General features: G+C 40.2%; 2 protein-coding genes across 11 annotated transcripts in view; one reads left to right on the top strand and one right to left on the bottom strand.

Moving 5' to 3' along the window:
* Positions 1–27: 27 nt before the first annotated feature.
* On the top strand, positions 28–12658 carry EXOSC8 (exosome component 8). 2 transcript variants are annotated; one of them, XM_065635600.1, is made up of 11 exons: positions 28–78; positions 1501–1537; positions 2624–2687; positions 5083–5156; positions 5715–5760; positions 6803–6908; positions 6994–7039; positions 7295–7391; positions 8395–8515; positions 10491–10597; positions 12576–12658. In XM_065635600.1, the coding sequence occupies exons 1-11, from the start codon at positions 62–64 to the stop codon at positions 12578–12580; spliced, it is 720 nt and encodes a 239-aa protein (XP_065491672.1). In that variant the 5' UTR covers positions 28–61; the 3' UTR covers positions 12581–12658. The 2 variants fall into 2 exon arrangements, with proteins under 2 accessions (XP_065491672.1, XP_065491663.1); XM_065635591.1 differs by lacking the exon at positions 12576–12658 and adding an exon at positions 11072–11286.
* SUPT20H (SPT20 homolog, SAGA complex component) overlaps positions 11209–16886 on the bottom strand; it is a 32130-nt gene continuing 26452 nt past the window's right edge. For 3 of the 9 annotated variants that reach the window (XM_065635513.1, XM_065635543.1, XM_065635517.1), the window contains exons 21-23: positions 15015–15070; positions 13253–13358; positions 11210–11747 (exon numbers count right to left, since the gene is read on the bottom strand). In XM_065635513.1, the coding sequence (XP_065491585.1) occupies positions 11647–11747; positions 13253–13358; positions 15015–15070 (263 nt within the window). In that variant the 3' untranslated portion in view covers positions 11210–11646. Of the gene's footprint in view, positions 11748–13252; positions 13359–15014; positions 15071–16886 lie in introns of all 9 variants that reach the window. The other 6 variants (XM_065635559.1, XM_065635551.1, XM_065635568.1 and 3 more) reach the window with 4 other exon arrangements.

The following is a 16886-nucleotide window of genomic DNA, read 5'->3' as shown; positions in this document are numbered from 1 at the left end:
AAAGGCTTCCGGCCGCCGGGTCACGAGGCGGCAGCACATCCGGGACGGCAGCGGCGCCGCCATGGCGACGGCTTTCAAGTAAGTGAGGGGCCTGGCGGCCGTTCTGCCCCGCTTGCGCGGCGCTGGGGTGTCCGCCCGCTCCTCGCCCGCCGTGGCGGGCGGGCGCCCCTCTGCCCGCTCCTGAGCGCCGACGCAGCGCCGGCCCGGCGCCCGTTGAGGCCTTTACCCCGTTACCGCCGCGGCCCCAGCAGCGTGCGCCGGGAGGCTCCGGTGCGTGCTCTGGAACCGTGATCGTTTTCTTTACGATGCTGTTTCCCGCTGCGGCAGCGCCGGTAGCCGCCCGGTTTGCGGTGGGCGCCGGCAGAGAGAGCCCCGCGTTACGGGCCGGGCCGCGGGCGGGTGTCGGGGCTTCCCGTGGAGCTCCCGCTGTTCGCGCTCACGGCCGTGGCGCCGGGCTCTGCCTTGGGGCATCCCGGGGCAGGCCCGGGCACGTCCAGCGGGGCGCTGCCGGGTGCTGAGGCGGCTGCAGCCCCGAAATGTGCGAGGAGGGGCTGAGCGAGCTGGGTTTGTTCAGCCTTAAGGCTGCACGGCTCAGCGTAGAAATCAGTAAGGCCCTGGGCTACCCTTGTCTCAGTAAACACTCCTTATAAATTGATGACTAGGGAAGCGATCGCCCCCGATACTCAGCACTGGTGAGGCCCCACCTTGAATCCTGTGTTCAGTTTTGGGCCCTTCATCATAAAAAAGACACTGGGGTGCTGGAGAGAGTGCAGAGAAGGGCAGTGAAGCTGGTGAGGGGCCTGGAGCACAAGTCTGATGAGCAGCAGCTGAGGGAACTGGGGCTGTTCAGCCTGGAGAAAAGGAGGCTGAGGGGAGACCTGATCACTGTCTGCAACTGCCTGAAAGGAGGTTGTAGCGTGGAGGGGGTTGGTCTCTTCTCTCAAGTAGCAAGCAATAGGATGAGAGCAAATGGCCTCAAGTTGTGCCAGGGGAGGTTTAGATTGGATATCAGGAAAACTTTTTTCACTGAAATGGTCATCAGGCATTGGAACAGGTTACCCAGGTTGAGTCAACATCCCTGGAGGTATTTAAAAGACGTGTAGACGTGGCACTTTGGGACATGGTTTAGTGATGGACTTGGTGATGTTAGATTTATGGTTGGACTCAAAACGATCTTAAAGGTATTTTCCAACCGAAATGATTCTATGAATTAAAACTAATAGTAGTATTGAGGAGAAAGCTAGTAGTTCTGGTTGGGTGTATGTGCAGGTAGGCTCTTTGTAAGGAACAAGCATTTTGGAAGTGAATGTAGTAAACCATCCTTTTCTTAGATCATTTTAGAGTTTCCTTTTCTTTCTGTAACCATATTGCTAAGCAGCTTTGCCAGTCATCTTGATTCTCAAATTATTTGTTGTTGTAGGTTGGTGCTTGCTTATCATTTTTGCTATCTCTTACCTACTTGGGGGCTTACATGTGAAGTTGTCTTTCTATTTGTTTTAGAACGGTGGAGCCATTGGAATATTACAGAAGATTTTTGGTGAGTAAAACACGATGTGCATGTATAAATTGCTTGTAATAATTTTTTTCTTGCTTGCTTCTGCTTTTCTAATTTGCCTGTATGTAAACCTGAAACTATAAGGCAAAAACCAACTACCAAGCAGGGTAAAAATGATCATACTTTTCAGAACTTGTTTTTCTGTTTCTCTGTGGCATTGATGCTGCAGCAGGTTGTGTCCCCGTTCAACTTGATGGGTAAATGTTTCTGTTGGCCTCCAAAGGAATGTGAGTTAAATTTGACGAAGATGGTGATGCAAGTTTGTGTCTAGTACAAAATTTTGTCAGACCAGGCTTTTAGATGCTACTAAAAATAAATAATAGAGAAGATTGCTACTAACCATGCTCACTGTAACTGTGAAGGAAAACCACTGACTTTTCGTTATGTTAAATTAGTCTGTCCGTTACTAGGGTAGTATTGACTTACAAATGGGTCCGATATTATTGCCGTCAGTTTTGTTTCTCGTAATTGAACCAAAAGTCTTTGCTTTTGAGAAGCTTGGAATTGTGATATAATAATTTAGATCTACCATGATGGTGAATTGGTGCAATTTCTAATTTAAGGTTCAGCTATTGTACAGCTTCTGACTGACAGTATTTGAATGTTGGGGTTTTTTTAGGGATGTGTTTTGTGTTTTTTCGAAGCTCACTTTAACATTAATCTTACAAGCTCCACTAGGTGGGGATGTGGGAGAGGAATTGCCTACAAAATCTAAGCAATGCAGACAGGTAGAAACTCCCATTTTAAGGTATCGGTCATTATTCATTCTTGGATGATATTCTGAATCTAGCCTGTGGTACTTGCTCTTTGGGCAATCTATTATATTTGTTTCAGAAATAAATTATAATAATTTTTTTAGATAGCTTTTTGTGAGCCAACAATCACAAACTGCATATCAGTTGATGAAAAGCTGCCTGCAATGTGATTGACTTTTCCCTAGCATTTTTGTAACTGCATATTTCTGCTAAAAAGAAGACAATACTATTTTATGTTAACTTGTATAGCATAAATATTGGTGTGTTATTCAATAAAATGTTTTCTAATCTGAACTTTGTAATTTTTGTTTAGAAAGAGAACTGTCGACCTGACGGAAGGGAGTTAGGTGAATTCCGGGCAACCACTGTCAACATAGGCAAGTTGTTATTTTGAGCAATGATAATGGGGGAGTTATTATATTATTAGTCTCGGATTATAATAGTTAGTGGCCCTGATGACTTGCTAATTGGTTTCCTTGGTGCTTGCATTTTGAAACAAGAAAGAGGAAGGATTTTTATTTATAGTTTCAACAATCATAGCCTTTTATGAGGATATAACGAGGTGGATAGATGATGGCAGAGTGGTGGATGTGATCTACCTTGACTTCAGTAAAGCATTTGACACCGTCTCCCACAGCATCCTCAGAGCTAAACTGAGGAACTGTGGTGTGGATGATCGGGTAGTGAGGTGGACTGGGAACTGGCTGAAGGAAAGAAGCCAGAGAGTTGTGGTCAATGGGGCAGAGTCTGGTTGGAGGCCTGTATCTAGTGGAGTCCCTCAAGCGTCGGTACTGGGGCCAGTATTGTTCAATATATTCATCAATGACTTGGATGAGGGAATTGAGTGTACTGTCAGCAAGTCTGCTGATGACACCAAGCTGGGAGAGGTGGCTGACACGCCAGAAGGCTGTGCTGCCATCTAGCGAGACCTGGGCAGGCTGGAGAGTTGGGCGGGGAAAAATTAATGAAATGTAACAAGGGAAAATGTAGAGTCTTGCATCTGGGTAGGAACAACCCCAGGTTCCAGTATAGGTTGGGGAATGACCTATTAGAGAGCAGTGTAGGGGAAAGGGACCTGGGGGTCTTGGTGGACAGCAGGTGACCATGAGCCAGCACTGTGCCCTTGCGGCCAAGAAGGCCAATGGCATCCTGGGGTGTATTAGAAGGGGGGTGGTTAGCAGGTTGAGAGAGGTTCTTCTTCCCCTCTACTCTGCCCTGGTGAGAGCTCATCTGGAATATTGTGTCCAGTTCTGGGCCCCTCAGTTCAAGAAGGACAGGGAACTGCTGGAGAGAGTCCCGCGCAGGGCAACAAAGATGATTAAGGGAGTGGAGCATCTCCCTTATGAGGAAAGGCTGAGGGAGCTGGGTCTCTTTAGCTTGGAGAAGAGGAGACTGAGGGGTGACCTCATTAATGTTTATAAATATATAAAAGGTGTCACGAGGATGGAGCCAGGCTCTTCTCGGTGACAACCAATGATAGGACAAGGGGCAATGGATACAAACTGGAACACAGGAGGTTCCACTTAAATTCAAGAACAAACTTCTTCTCAGTCAGGGTGATGGAACACTGGAACAGGCTGCCCAGGGAGGTTGTGGAGTCTCCTTCTCTGGAGACATTCAAAACCTGCCTGGACACCTTCCTGTGTAGCCTCATCTAGGTGTTCCTGCTCCAGCAGGGGAATCGGACTAGATGATCTTTTGAGGTCACTTCCAATCCCTAACATTCTGTAAAGAGAATGCATAGTACAGTAGTATATTTGAGCATCGTTATTCATTTCTACTCCTGGGCCGGTACGCACAGCACAGTTTCCGTGGTCGTGGAAGCTTGTCTCTCAAATCAGCAGCATATGTTATAGATGCTGAAGGCAGTGTTAGATGTATACTGACCAGTGCAAAATTGATGTCGTAGCATCTTGAGAAAGGCAGTGACTGCCAGCTTCTGCTTTGTTCTAAGCTTGATGAGCAACTGTCTCAGGCAGAGACAAGATACCTCCTATCACTGAGCAGCAGCACCTTACCTGCCTTTTAACACTGTAATTTCTAAAAGTAAAATACATGTTAGTGTGCCACCATGGAATAATTGCTGGTTATTGCTCAAACTTGATGCTGCAGATCTCTTCCATTCTACAACATGCGTCCAGTTCAGAGCTTCCCAGTACGAGAGAGGCCAACAAAGGGCCACAAAGATGATGGAGGGACTGGAGCATCTCTCCTTCGAGGAAAGGCTGAGAGTTCTGGGACTGTTTGGTTGTAGAAGAGAAAGCTGTAGGGGGATCTTATCAATGTATATGAATACTTCAAGGGAGGGTGGAAAGAAGACAGAGCCAGACTCTTCCCAGTGGTGCCCACTGACAGGACCAGAGACAATGGGCACAAACTGAAGCACAGGAGGTTGTCTCTGAATGTAAGGAAACACTTTTTTTACTGTGAAGGGGATCAAGCACTGGAACTGGTTGCCCAGAGATGTTGTGGAGTCTCCATCCTTGGAGATATTCAAAAGCCATGTAGACATGATCCTGGGCAGCTGGCTCTGGCTGGCCCTGCTTGAGCAGGGGGGTTGGATCAGATGGGCTATGTTCAGCTGTCCCTTCTAGCCTCAACCGTTCTGTGTGATTGACCGTTCAACAGAGAGATTGTATTCCCACCTGGGATTCATTGAGACTTTGCTTAGCCTGTGTTCAGTATAAATGATTCACTTTGTGAAGGTAGATGTTAATTAAGGCCCTTTGAATGTTAAAATAGATTTTATTGAACAGCACTGTCTCTCTTCAGGTTCAATTACAACTGCAGATGGTTCTGCCCTGGTGAAGTTAGGAAATACAACAGTGATTTGTGGAGTTAAAGCGGTATGGTTGGTTTCTTTTGAACTATGCTGTTAGTTGAACTAGTACATTCATGTTTAGAATTAATCTCCTGCTGAGTTACAATAATATGCCAGTCAGTTGCAATTAGTCTTTCACCTGAGTTACTTTCAGATGTGAAAGTTAACATATAATTTAATTGTCTAATCCTACCTGTATAATCTGAGAACATGTATTTTTGTGGTATGTATTGTATATGGGGAAAGATATATACAAAAATCAAGTCTTCGTTATTTCTAGATAAAAGCTGTATAATTTAAGAGTTACTGAATATCGATCAGTTAGTACATTGGTAATTAGTTGGCAGGACTATTAAGTGCCTTGTAGCCTCAACTTTACTGCTGGCCTGCTATGAGCTCAGACAAATCACTACATGTCCCTGTATTGAGTTTTCTCATAGGAAAAACAGAGGCAGAGACTGATTAAAAATGGCTCTTGTACTGATAACTGGGAAGAAAATTAGCATTCATAGATAGAATATCTGGAAAGTCTTTTTGTACAAGATTCAGCTCTTCATTCTTGTCTTTTTTTTTTTTTCTCCAGGAACTTGCTGCACCTGCAGCAGATTCTGCTAATAAGGGATATATTGGTAAGCTTTTCAGTATGGATCCTACTTAGATCTTATATTGCTTCAGCTAAAAGGCTGTAATGATGGGACAGATTGAATGTGGTGTGAAGACTTCTTAAAAGAATGAATTTGGGTAAAATTCTATTACTTTCCTTAAAATTAGTTTCCAAATTGACAGATAGGAAGTGGTACTTCAGAAATTTCAAAATTCTTCCTGCTCTGCTTGTGAATTTTCCATGTAAAGCTACCTTCTTATCACTAATTCCAGGCCAGGCTGAGAACAAACCTGCACCAGGGGAAAGTATGTATGTTTAGAGGGGGAAGGTAGTTCACCTATGAAAGACTGTAGCATGCAAGGTTGTGCAAAGGCACTTTAACTTTTGTCTTGAAGTTCCAGTAGGCAAAAAAATTTAACTATTAAACAGTGACATAGACCCTTTTATTTCTTGGAAACGGTAGAAGTCCCAGGGGTACATCCTCATTCCTGTTTGGAGTTTCTTCTGAGATAAAATAATTCGGTGGAACTGAGAGCTTAGGCTAAATGCCCTTTTTGTGAAGCATCTCCAAAGTATGTTGTTTTCAGTTAACTTGATTATGCCTAGGTTTTTATCACAGATGTTTATGCATGTTTTTGCTTCAAGTCTAAAGCATCAGGTTTTAATAGTTGATGAAAAGCAGGTAGCATACCAGTAAAGTCAGGCAGCAGGATGAAAATGCTGTTGTTTCTTGATCTGCTTAAGAATGCATAACACTTAAAGAAGAGTTAGTGTGGGGTCATGATTATTCATAGCAGGATTGCAAACAGAAAATTGTAGTTAGGAGTACGTGCTTCTCCGGGAATATATAGCTTCTGAGTACAGAGTACTACAAGTTCTTTAATACAAACTCATGCATAACTTTATTTTTGAGGGGAGAAGTAGGAAGGCTTGATTGAAAAACTCTTGGTCTTGCCTTTCATTTGAAGTACATAAAATGGTATTAAGAGTGTATCTTGTCTTATTTCTATTTTGGTATCCCATTGCTTGCTTTCTTTAGTTTATGACTAATGATTCTTGCTACCTAGTTCCAAATGTAGAACTGCCATCCCTCTGTTCAACGAGGTTTCGCTCTGGACCGCCTGGTGAAGAGGCTCAAGCAGCAAGCCAGTTCATTGCAGATGTGATTGAAAAGTAAGAATCATCTTAATGCATTTAAAGCATAGAAAACTCTGCAAGATGATTTTCTGTTCACTGGTTTACTCTCATTTTATTTCAGTTCACAGATGATAGCAAAAGAAGATCTATGTATTGCGAGTGGCAAGGTAAGTCGTATCTCAAAATGAAGATGGACGTACTAACAAGATCACAGTGTTGAGACATTAAAGAAGGCATTTGGGGTTATAGGTTTTTTTGTTGTTGTTTTTGCTTTTTAGTCTTCGTAGCTTGGTTTACAGGTGAAGTGTTAAAAGAGTATGATAGAAATAAGTATCATTGTTCATGTGCCCAGTGTTTTCTTAGATATTGCATCATTTGCTTAACTGTGGTAATATCTCACATGTGCAAACCTTTTTTGATAGCTTGCTTGGGTGTTATACTGTGACATCATATGTCTGGACTATGATGGAAACATTTTGGATGCCAGTGCCTTTGCTTTGTTGGCAGCATTAAAAAATGGTAAGTCTTCTCTAGAGCAAGAGACACACTCAGATTAGCGTTGCTTGGAGAAATGTGTTAGCTTTGAATCATGATGAATAGGTAACTGATTCACAATTCCTTAAGACTGCTTTTTTCTTGTCATTTGAATGCTGTATTACTAAAACGCAAATGTAAAGTGGAGATGATGGTATGGATGCCATAGGTGCGTAACACCTGGGGAGCAGGATCTTTTTGTATGTGTATTATTGGTCTCTTACAAGACCCATAGCTCTTCTGCCATGTGTTCTGTGTCAGATCTGAATCTTTCAGCAGTGGTTATTAACAATTCTAATGTCTATATCAGGGTCTGACCTTGTTAATGTATTTTGTGTAGGCAGAATATGTTGTTGGGGGCATTGCTTATTTGTCACAACAGAATATTCCTAGTTTAATGGATTGTAGTTTGAAAAAACTGCTTTATTGCATGCAACATAGGGATTGATTATTCACAGGTGTGTGGGTTATAACTGCATGTCAGAAGCAGTATGAAAGGAAGCTTACAGCAAGGCCTCCTTTTCTGAGTTGCTTGCCTTTGAATTCTTAGATTTGCTCTTGGTTTTCTTGTCTCCAACACTGTACAGGTTGTCAGGGCAAGAGTTAGCTTAAGGTCAGATTGCACTGATTTTTGTATGTCCAGTAGACTCTTGGGGAATAGTACTTTTTGTTAAATATGACTCTAAAGGTATTCGTGTGGCCTTGTGGAAGCAGAAAATGCTTCTGTGTAGGGAAGAATGTTAGCCTGAGGAGAATATTATACTTTCTCAAATGGGTAGTTCTAAGCTAAACGCATTCCTTCTATTCTAGACATTTTTTTTCTACAGAACACGAGTAACGTAGCCCAAACTCTATTCTGGTCTGTTTTCAGTGGCTTACCAACATGGTAAAAGAACAGCTTAAATATTTCTGCAGTCTTGGACATCTCTAGGCCTGCTAAAACCACCAATGTTTAATGTTATACTATTGTCATTTTTCATCTCTTCAGTACAATTGCCATCAGTTACTATAAATGAAGAAACCGGTTTATCAGAAGTTAATTTAAAACAGAAGAATCCTTTGATTATCAGAAAACATCCAGTTGCCACATCATTTGCTGTATTTGATGAGTAAGTTCGTAACTTTCGTACTTATGAAAACAACTGTTATGTAGAAGTGAAAGACAGGATGCGGTAGCAGTAGTGATGTTTCTGCAGTTCTTATGCCCTTCTGCCAGTGAAGAGCGTGCAGTCTCAGGCAGCACCATTTCACCTGATCTTAAATCCACTCTCTTGTTGAACTGATCCATTGTTCTGTGAAATGAGTACGCAAAACAAAGCAATGTCTGTCCAACTTCTTCCTGTGACTTAAAGCAGAACTGGTTCCCAACCTAAAAGACACACTGAAAAGTATGGGAATAGGTATTGGTTTATGTTTTTGCGGTATCTTTAAGACGAAAGAATGTTAACAATACAATTAACATTTTGGAAGCCTATGTGAATACCTGATATGAAAGATGGTAGTTTTTGAACAGCTCATACCAAGGATTTAGTCAGCAGAGGAAGACGTGATGGTCCAGTTAGAACAACAGAACCTCTGGATAACTGAAAACATAATTACCCAAGATGAAGTATGACCAGAACTCTTTAAGTCATTGTTCTTGTAGGTAAAGAATCTGATTGTGAGAGTTCAAAATAATCACATCTGATAACTTGACTCCTCACCTAAAATTGTTTACTAGCTCTTCATTAGTCCAAGTATGTTAAATATGTGTTCTGCTGCTCTTTTTAAGAAATGCAGTTATTTACGGTAGTATCCATTTGAAAAGTAGAAAATGACAAATACAATGATGCTTTACATACTCTGACTTCCAGAGGCATTTTTCTTCTGTGTAAAAGCCCCCCTCGAATACATAAAACTTGTGGGTTGCTAGGTGGTGTGGCCCTGGGCGAGGAGCACTGGTGCAGAGTGCTGTGCAGCTCCACAGCCGGCCCCTCTGGAGTCAGCCTCTACCTAAGTAGTCTGGTGCATCGAACTCTCCAGGTGTGCCAACTCCCTGTGTCACGCAAAGCACTGATGCTGCACAGTGGGTAGAATTAATAAAGCAGTATTTCTGAGTAGCATAGCTACAGACTGATGTTTTTGTTACACTATTGCTATTAAATGGCAATCTGAAACTGTTGGTGAAGTTTTAAATTACCCAAAAAACCTTTAATTATGCATTGAATTCCAGTTCAAATTGAAAAGCTGCTTACCCTTCTGTTTTGTGTAATCGGCTTCTATTGGTTTGCTACTGCACCCTCCCTCCATGAACTTGCCATAAACATCACTTAGCATAGGTGTACTCCAGATGCTAAATCAAGTTTGATTACATCAATACTAAATTTTAGTTTAATGGTATAAACTGATGCTTCATGAAAGCTTCAGTTAGTCTTTCCTGTCATGATACCCGCACTTCAGCCAAATTTATAATGATAGTGATTTTTAAAACTTATTTTCTAAAGAAACTAAGCCTGAACAGTGGTTGTTCAGCTTTTTATAAGCTCAAGTTTTTCTTGTGCAAAGTTTGCTTATAATTTAAATCCTCTTTTTTCTTTTTTCATTAGTTTGCTCCATTTTTAACTTATGGTTCAAAAATAACAATATTTAATCTCTTTTAATGATCTGCATCACGTGATATACAACGGCTTATTTTGGCTGCCTTAAGGAACCCAGTAAATCCACTTGCTAACTATTCCCAGTCTATGTGGTGTTAAGAGTTCTCAGACAAGAAACTGAAAACTACTTTGGTGAATTTACCATTGGAAATGAGTTTTGCCTTAAGTTCTAGTAGAGATTAGCGCAGCCTACATCTAAAAGCAATGCCATTTTCTTTTCATAACTATGAAATAAATGACTGCATATTGCAAAGTAGCAGTTTAGTGGCATTTTCCTGCAATACATGGGTTTCAAGTCCATCAAGCTTAGGCATAAAGCTGTATTTTCAACAGTTAGTATTTTAACTGACATACATACTTGAATATGTGAAATCTCCCACTTCATTTTTTTGTTCATTTTTTTAAACAACATATACTAACGTGCCTGCATATGTTTTTCTTTCACAAGCACATTACTCATTGTTGATCCAACTGCTGAAGAAGAAGACTTAGCAACTGGAACAGTAACTATTGTAACTGATGATGACGGCAAACTGTGTTCTGTCCACAAACCAGGTACGTCCAAGTTTATTGCACAGGAACCTATGGAGATGATAATTTTTTATTGACCTGTATGTTATGTACCTGCTTTTCTTTGCAAAATGTGAGTGCTTTATGATAACAGGCTGGCTGCTTGAAATGACTTGCTCTTGAAATAGATTTTGAAGAAGGTGGCATGACTGAAGTTGTAGGTCCCCATGACTGTTGTAGGTCCCTTCCAGCTGAAATGGTCTTAAAGTTCAAAAAGAAGTCACAGCTAGACCCACATAAAGCAAAGGACAGATTTTTGAGCATATCTCCTGTTATACCATCAGGTTTTTTCTGTTTTCTTTTCCTGAGGCCAGAGTTGAGGTTGCTGCATGCTCCCCAAGTGAAAATTGTTGGTCATGGGAATTACTGTATTACTTAATACTCTCATCTGGAAAATACATTTAGAGATACTTAACTGTAGTATAAGTAGAAAATCAAATTGTTGCCTTTAATTTTTAGGTGGAAGTCCTCTTACAGGAGCCAAGCTTCAGGACTGTATCACCAGAGCAATTACAAGACACAAAGAAGTAAAGAAGCTGATAGACAAAGTAATAAAAAGTATAAAGCCCAAATGAACAAAAAGAGAGATCTTTTCGAAAATGGATTTGTAAAAATTGTATTTGTTACAGTGTTCACAAACCTTTTATACTAAATAAACAAATACCAACACTACATTTACAAAGTTCATTTTTTTCTAAAATGTTTTTCACCCTTATACTATATACAATGCTGCTGAGTAGTAAAAATACAAGATAAAACATTCTGTTAAAAAAATTAAGTGACTTAAGGAAACCAGACTCTAGCTGCTTTATAGATGAAATCTCTAAGCTCTGTAGGGTTGGCTTCCAAACACAGTTCATTTATTTCAGTGTAATGTCAAAAATTCATTTTCCACCAGTAATATAAAACATTTGCTTTTAAGCTTTCTCCTTTTTAAGCTGAAAAAAAAAATCCCCTCTAAGTCAGTTTCTTTGGAGGGGTGGGGGGAAGGCAAGTCTCAGGATTTTGGAGAGGCTGATGTGCCTCTTTTCCTTTTACTTTTTGAGTGGCTGCCTGAATGCTGTTGATGATGCAGGTGAGCTGCTTGTGCTGCTGCTGCTGCCATAGCCATTTGATGCTGCAAGAATCGCAACTGCTGCCATGAAGGAGAATGAAGAGAAAAAGTTTGTTAGTGTTGACTATAAAGCTACTTTTCATGTCAAAAGAATGAGAGGAAAGGCGGGGGGAGGAATGGAAAGAAAAAAAAATGAGGAAGCACCAGGCTGACAGAAGGAATACACCACGTACTAGAGCAATGAGTACAGTCAAGCAGCACCAGTGGCACAGGAGCCTGCTGAGGGCATATCTAACATGTTACACATGTACTTGGACAGATGTGTTTCTTTGCCCTTTCTCTCCATTGCAGTAACTGCAGTAACTCAGCAACTTCAGTGAATGTTTGGGTTACATAGTACATTCTTAACACATTATCTTAGTGTGTGCATTGTATGTAATTTCTATATGTATCACAAAGATGAGACTCTGCTAAAAAAAAAATATTATTATAAAGCATCTGAATGACAGGATGCTAAAGGAATGCTTTCCAGAGCTGTTGTTTCCATGTAGACTGTAGCAGTACTACATTTGAACTCACAGGTGCTTATATTCATGCTGGTTTGAAATCTATTGGCACCTGGCAGAGCTTATTTTGGTATGTGCCACAAGCACTCCTTGAATGTTAGCAAATCAGGAAGGTGGATGGCTTAAATGAGTAAAAATAAATTCAGTGCTCCAAGCTGAGAGAACCACATATTTCACATCCTTCATGACATAGTTTGCCAAAATGCATGTTTTTTCCATTTGCAAGACCATAAAGACATTAGGAATTTTTTTGTTTGTTTTTTAAAAGTCATAGGGACAAGGTTGTTGGTTTTGGAGCTAAGAATTGGTTTTTTTTTTTATTTTTTATTTTTTTTTAACACAGAGTGAAGTTGCTGGATTACTTGTATCTGCTGCTGCTGCAAGGCTTGTTGTTGTTGCTGTTGTAAGGCAGAAGAGAGCTGGAGTCTCTGCTGAGGAAGGCTTTGCCCAGGTCTGTTCACAGCAGAGCCAAGCTGAGACAACACTAAGAAAGGAGAAGGGGAAAGCAGGCAGGTCAGAGAGGTCAGGTCAAGTTTGTCAGGGTTGGGGAAGGAAGACACAGGAATAGAGTGTTAAACAGAAAAAGGGGGATCAATAGAATTTGCTTCAGAGTCAAACTGGAAACAGCACAGAATCAAGTATATATGATACACATACTCTGTTAGTTAGAACACACTTAGATTATGAAGTGCTTGTGAAGACACAAGAGGTTTCTCATACTGGATGTTAAGCACACAGTTAAACATTCCTCAATGAAGTTTGGCATGGAAGTTCCCTGTACTTTCTTTTCTATCAAGCATGACTTCTTTTCACGTGATATAATCAATTTACTACACTTAACTGCCAAACAAAGCAGAAAAGTGCATGCTTTGAAAGTAAAAGCTCACTGTTTCTTTTTTAATTTATGTGCTGATAATAAATAGTAAATTGTTCTGATCTGACGCAAGACCAAACTTCATTTCAGTGTGAATTTATCAAGATACACACTTAACTGCAAAAGGAGGCTCAGCAAGCACATACCTGTGGCTTGAGGTTGCATAAAATTCCCTACTCCAGTCAGGTTAATAACAGCAGCTTGTTGGGCAGATAATGTCTGATCTTGACTGGATGGACCTTGGTCAGACCCCTAGCAAAAATGAAAAGCTTGATCCTTATTACCAAACTTCAGCATCAATGAACAAGTAAAAAAAGCCCATGTGAAGGCAAACTTTTGAAGTGCCATTTCATAACATTTAATTCTATATCTTCTAGCAGGTGTAGATACAGGCTATAATGTAGTCACTATTAAAGTAGAACAAACGGATGCTGAATGCCCCAAGACAGCTGTTTTGGCAGAAATGGCACTGTGCCTGTTACCCAGCAGAAGTCCCACCAACTTCCCTGCAGTCAGCAGAGGCTGCAGTTCATGGTTGTCATCTTATGACATTTCCTGTCCCAACCACAAAGTCTTCAGGTGACACCTGAAACCATCCATGTGCAAAGGTCCTAATCAACCAAAATGTGAAAATTCTGAAATTTACATTCATATGTTCATATTGTGCCACACACTCCTTAATTTCACAAAAAATACAAACCCTGCTTTTAAAATTTTCAGAACAGAGTGGTCCTCAGAGTAATCCCCCAAATGGAAATAGTGGAGTCTGATCTAGAGTCTACTGAAATCAAAGGGTATTGAATTACAATGTCTTCTAGAACTTAAATCATGCATTGATTCATAAAGTGGGGAAATAAAGTATTGTATAAGTGATTTAAGCAAACTGCATGGCTTATCAGTCATTAAAAAACAAAACAAAAAACCCCCAAAACCTCTGTTTTGAGCCGGTGCATTTCTAGCAGTTGCGGTGGTTCTTTAGAATAACCATATGAAGTAACGCCACTAAGATCTAGATAAACTTGACCAAAAGACTACATATTAAGAAGACACCATCATGGTCTGATGTAAACAAAATGCTAAAGTGAAACAGTCTTGATTCAATATGGAATCACACATATACAAGTATTTAATTTTATACAAGAGCACTGCTCTGGCATAACTCTCTCCCGTGCCTGCCCTTTTCCGTATTTCCGGAGTGTGTACAAGAGTGGGAGGAGGAAATAGTAAAGCTACAGCTCATCTTTTACCGGTATTAATTTTTTTGAAGCATGGTGCAACACTTGTGGAACACTGAAGCTGTACTTCTGCACCTGTAACTTCCAGCTGACTTCAAGATCCAGTTCCACAAACACTCCCTGTTCTGCTTTTAAATGGAGCTCTGACAATGCAAACAACTTTAGCTCATGTTTGCATTTGTATGTATGCTTAGTGGAAAGGAAACATTCACAGACCTTCCAAACTCCGTATCTTACATAAACTTCTATTTCCATTACCAGAAGCTCTTTCAAAGCTATTCCTGCACCCACCTGTGCATGTTCAGCTCAGCTTTTAGGCCTTATATGTGTTAACCCCAGAGTGATTCTGCGTTACTGTTTTGTACTTTAAAAATAATAATAACAACAACTTCAGTTTAAAGAATGATTTGCTATAAAAGCTTAGGCAAATCCTGAAAGTAGAAGTTTGTATTTCAGGATTTCTCTCTTGAATTCTAATGTCAGCATTTTTAGATTGTTATTAAGAACTAGCTGCTTTGTTGTAAACTAAGTGATTAAAATTTGCAGCAAATGGTACACCTGATCAACTGGCTGCAAAGATCTGTTGGGGGCAATGCAGTAAGCAACACTAAACAGGTATCTAAAGAAAATTTAAAAAATTATCATTAGCATTGTGTCCAAGTATATCAATTACCTGTAGAAGATTTAAAGGCCGAAGATTTGATGCATTTTTCAAACCAAAGGGGCTGCCTGTTAAAGAAAACATCTTTTTATTAGTAGGAAGTCTTAATTATAAAAGTGTATTGCAATTAATACACCTTTCCACTGAGATTATTTCTAAACATTTGGAAGTGGGAAAACTGGCGTGTTTAAATCTATACTTAATACAACGCTGCATTTTGTGTAATGTGGGCAAGTTCATAGTTATCCAGACTCAAAGTTAAAGAGAGCTTACTGAACAGAAAGGAAACTGTACCACTACTAAACACTGTACCCTGTAACCTATTACCTGCTAATTTATTTACACAAAGGCAAATATGGAGAATATCATAGCAGTTATTCTTCAGTGATTCTTCTGGTTTTAAAAAGTTTTACTGTTTGTATAGTAAATCCAGAAATGTCTGAGGGCTCAATACAATAACAGGCTCTCAGTTTCTCAATCATTAACAGAAAATAATCCCACCCAAAATCTTAGCAGCTGCTCATCCCTCCAAGGGCTTCTGGAAGTAGGTATCAGCCTTGTAGAGCTTTCAGCATTATTCCACATGGCACTCTTCAAAAACTATGCTAAAAAAGATGTATGTGTAGTATGCTATGAGTTTGGTATAGAACTGATACAAACGCTCCAGTAAGACAGCAGCTGTCAAACAGAATCCCCCAGAGGTCTGCCACTGACCCAGCTCAGCTCACTACTCCTGTCTGTTATCTGGGCAACAGCATAGTATGTAAAAATCCATGACACCAAACCGATAAAGGCTGATAGTGCTTGAAAGGACAGAATTAGAATTAAAAGTAAGCCTAGGAAACTGAAAAAGGGTCCAAAACTCAATAACATCAAATTAAAAAAAAAGGACAAATGAACAAGTACAAAACTGTAACTAGTTTGGTCTATACAGCAAGAAAAGACAAGAGAAATTACAGCAATTCACAAACATATCCAAATCATCCATACCACGAACAATAGAACACACAAAAGAAAAGAACCTCTTCACACAGTTTACATTTATAAAACTCACTGTCACACGGTGCCGTAGATGCCAAAAATATAAATGGGTTCAAAAACCAATTAGATAAATCCACAGAGTAGAAGACTAGCACAGGATATTAAGCACAAAGATCCACGTGGATTGTCTTCAGCTGAGAAAGTCTCAAAGCTGTAGATGGCCAGAAGAGGTACGGTTGTATACAAGGGACGTTTCACACTTTTGCCTCGTCTTAAACTCTCTCCTGAGTATCCTCTAATGGCGACTGTCAGAGACCGAATATAAACTGGACGGATTTTCGGCCTAAACCAGTAAACCCATTCTTATGGTAATGTAATGCTGTTGCAAAAATACAAATAAAAAATAGGCAGACCTCATTTGGGGAAATGTTAACAGGAATGTTGTGAAAGAGATGAGATGCATTTATTCTGCTGTGCTCCACAGTAGTAAATCAGCCAAGTTCAGGCTTGTGTCCAGTTTTGGTTATCACATTTTAAGAAGGATGTAAGCAAATTGGACAGTCTAGAAGAGAGTGACAGGATTATGAAAGGTTTGAAAAATACGACCTATCAGAAAGAGAAGACAAATGTGGGACATGACAGCATGTTTGATACTTAGAAAGAAAAGAGAGAGGGTGAACAACTATTTTTCATGTCTGCAAGGAACAGGAGAAAAAAAAATAATTTAATTTGCAATTAAGGAGATGCATTGTAATTAGAAGGAAGCATTTTGTATGGATAATGACCTACTCCAAACAGATACCAAAGGAGACTGGATTCTTCTTTAGCCAAGGTAATTAAAGCCAGTATAGATAAGAATTGGTTCAATATGCTTTAGACACATTTGACTCTGCCTCAGTGTAA

The sequence above is a fragment of the Caloenas nicobarica genome, chromosome 1 (genome assembly GCF_036013445.1).
Source record: "Caloenas nicobarica isolate bCalNic1 chromosome 1, bCalNic1.hap1, whole genome shotgun sequence".
NCBI classification, from domain to species: Eukaryota; Metazoa; Chordata; class Aves; order Columbiformes; family Columbidae; genus Caloenas; species Caloenas nicobarica.
The sequence above is the reverse complement of the archived record's forward strand: the minus strand, read 5'-3'. Positions and strand labels throughout refer to the sequence as shown.

What these genes read in the sequence shown, in the direction of transcription:
- EXOSC8 (XM_065635591.1), top strand. An exon ending in AATATTACAGAAGATTTTTG is followed by an intron (nt 1,538 to 2,623) that starts GTGAGTAAAACA and finishes ATTTTTGTTTAG; the next exon opens with AAAGAGAACTGTCGACCTGA. An exon ending in TGATTTGTGGAGTTAAAGCG is followed by an intron (nt 5,157 to 5,714) that starts GTATGGTTGGTT and finishes TTTTTTCTCCAG; the next exon opens with GAACTTGCTGCACCTGCAGC.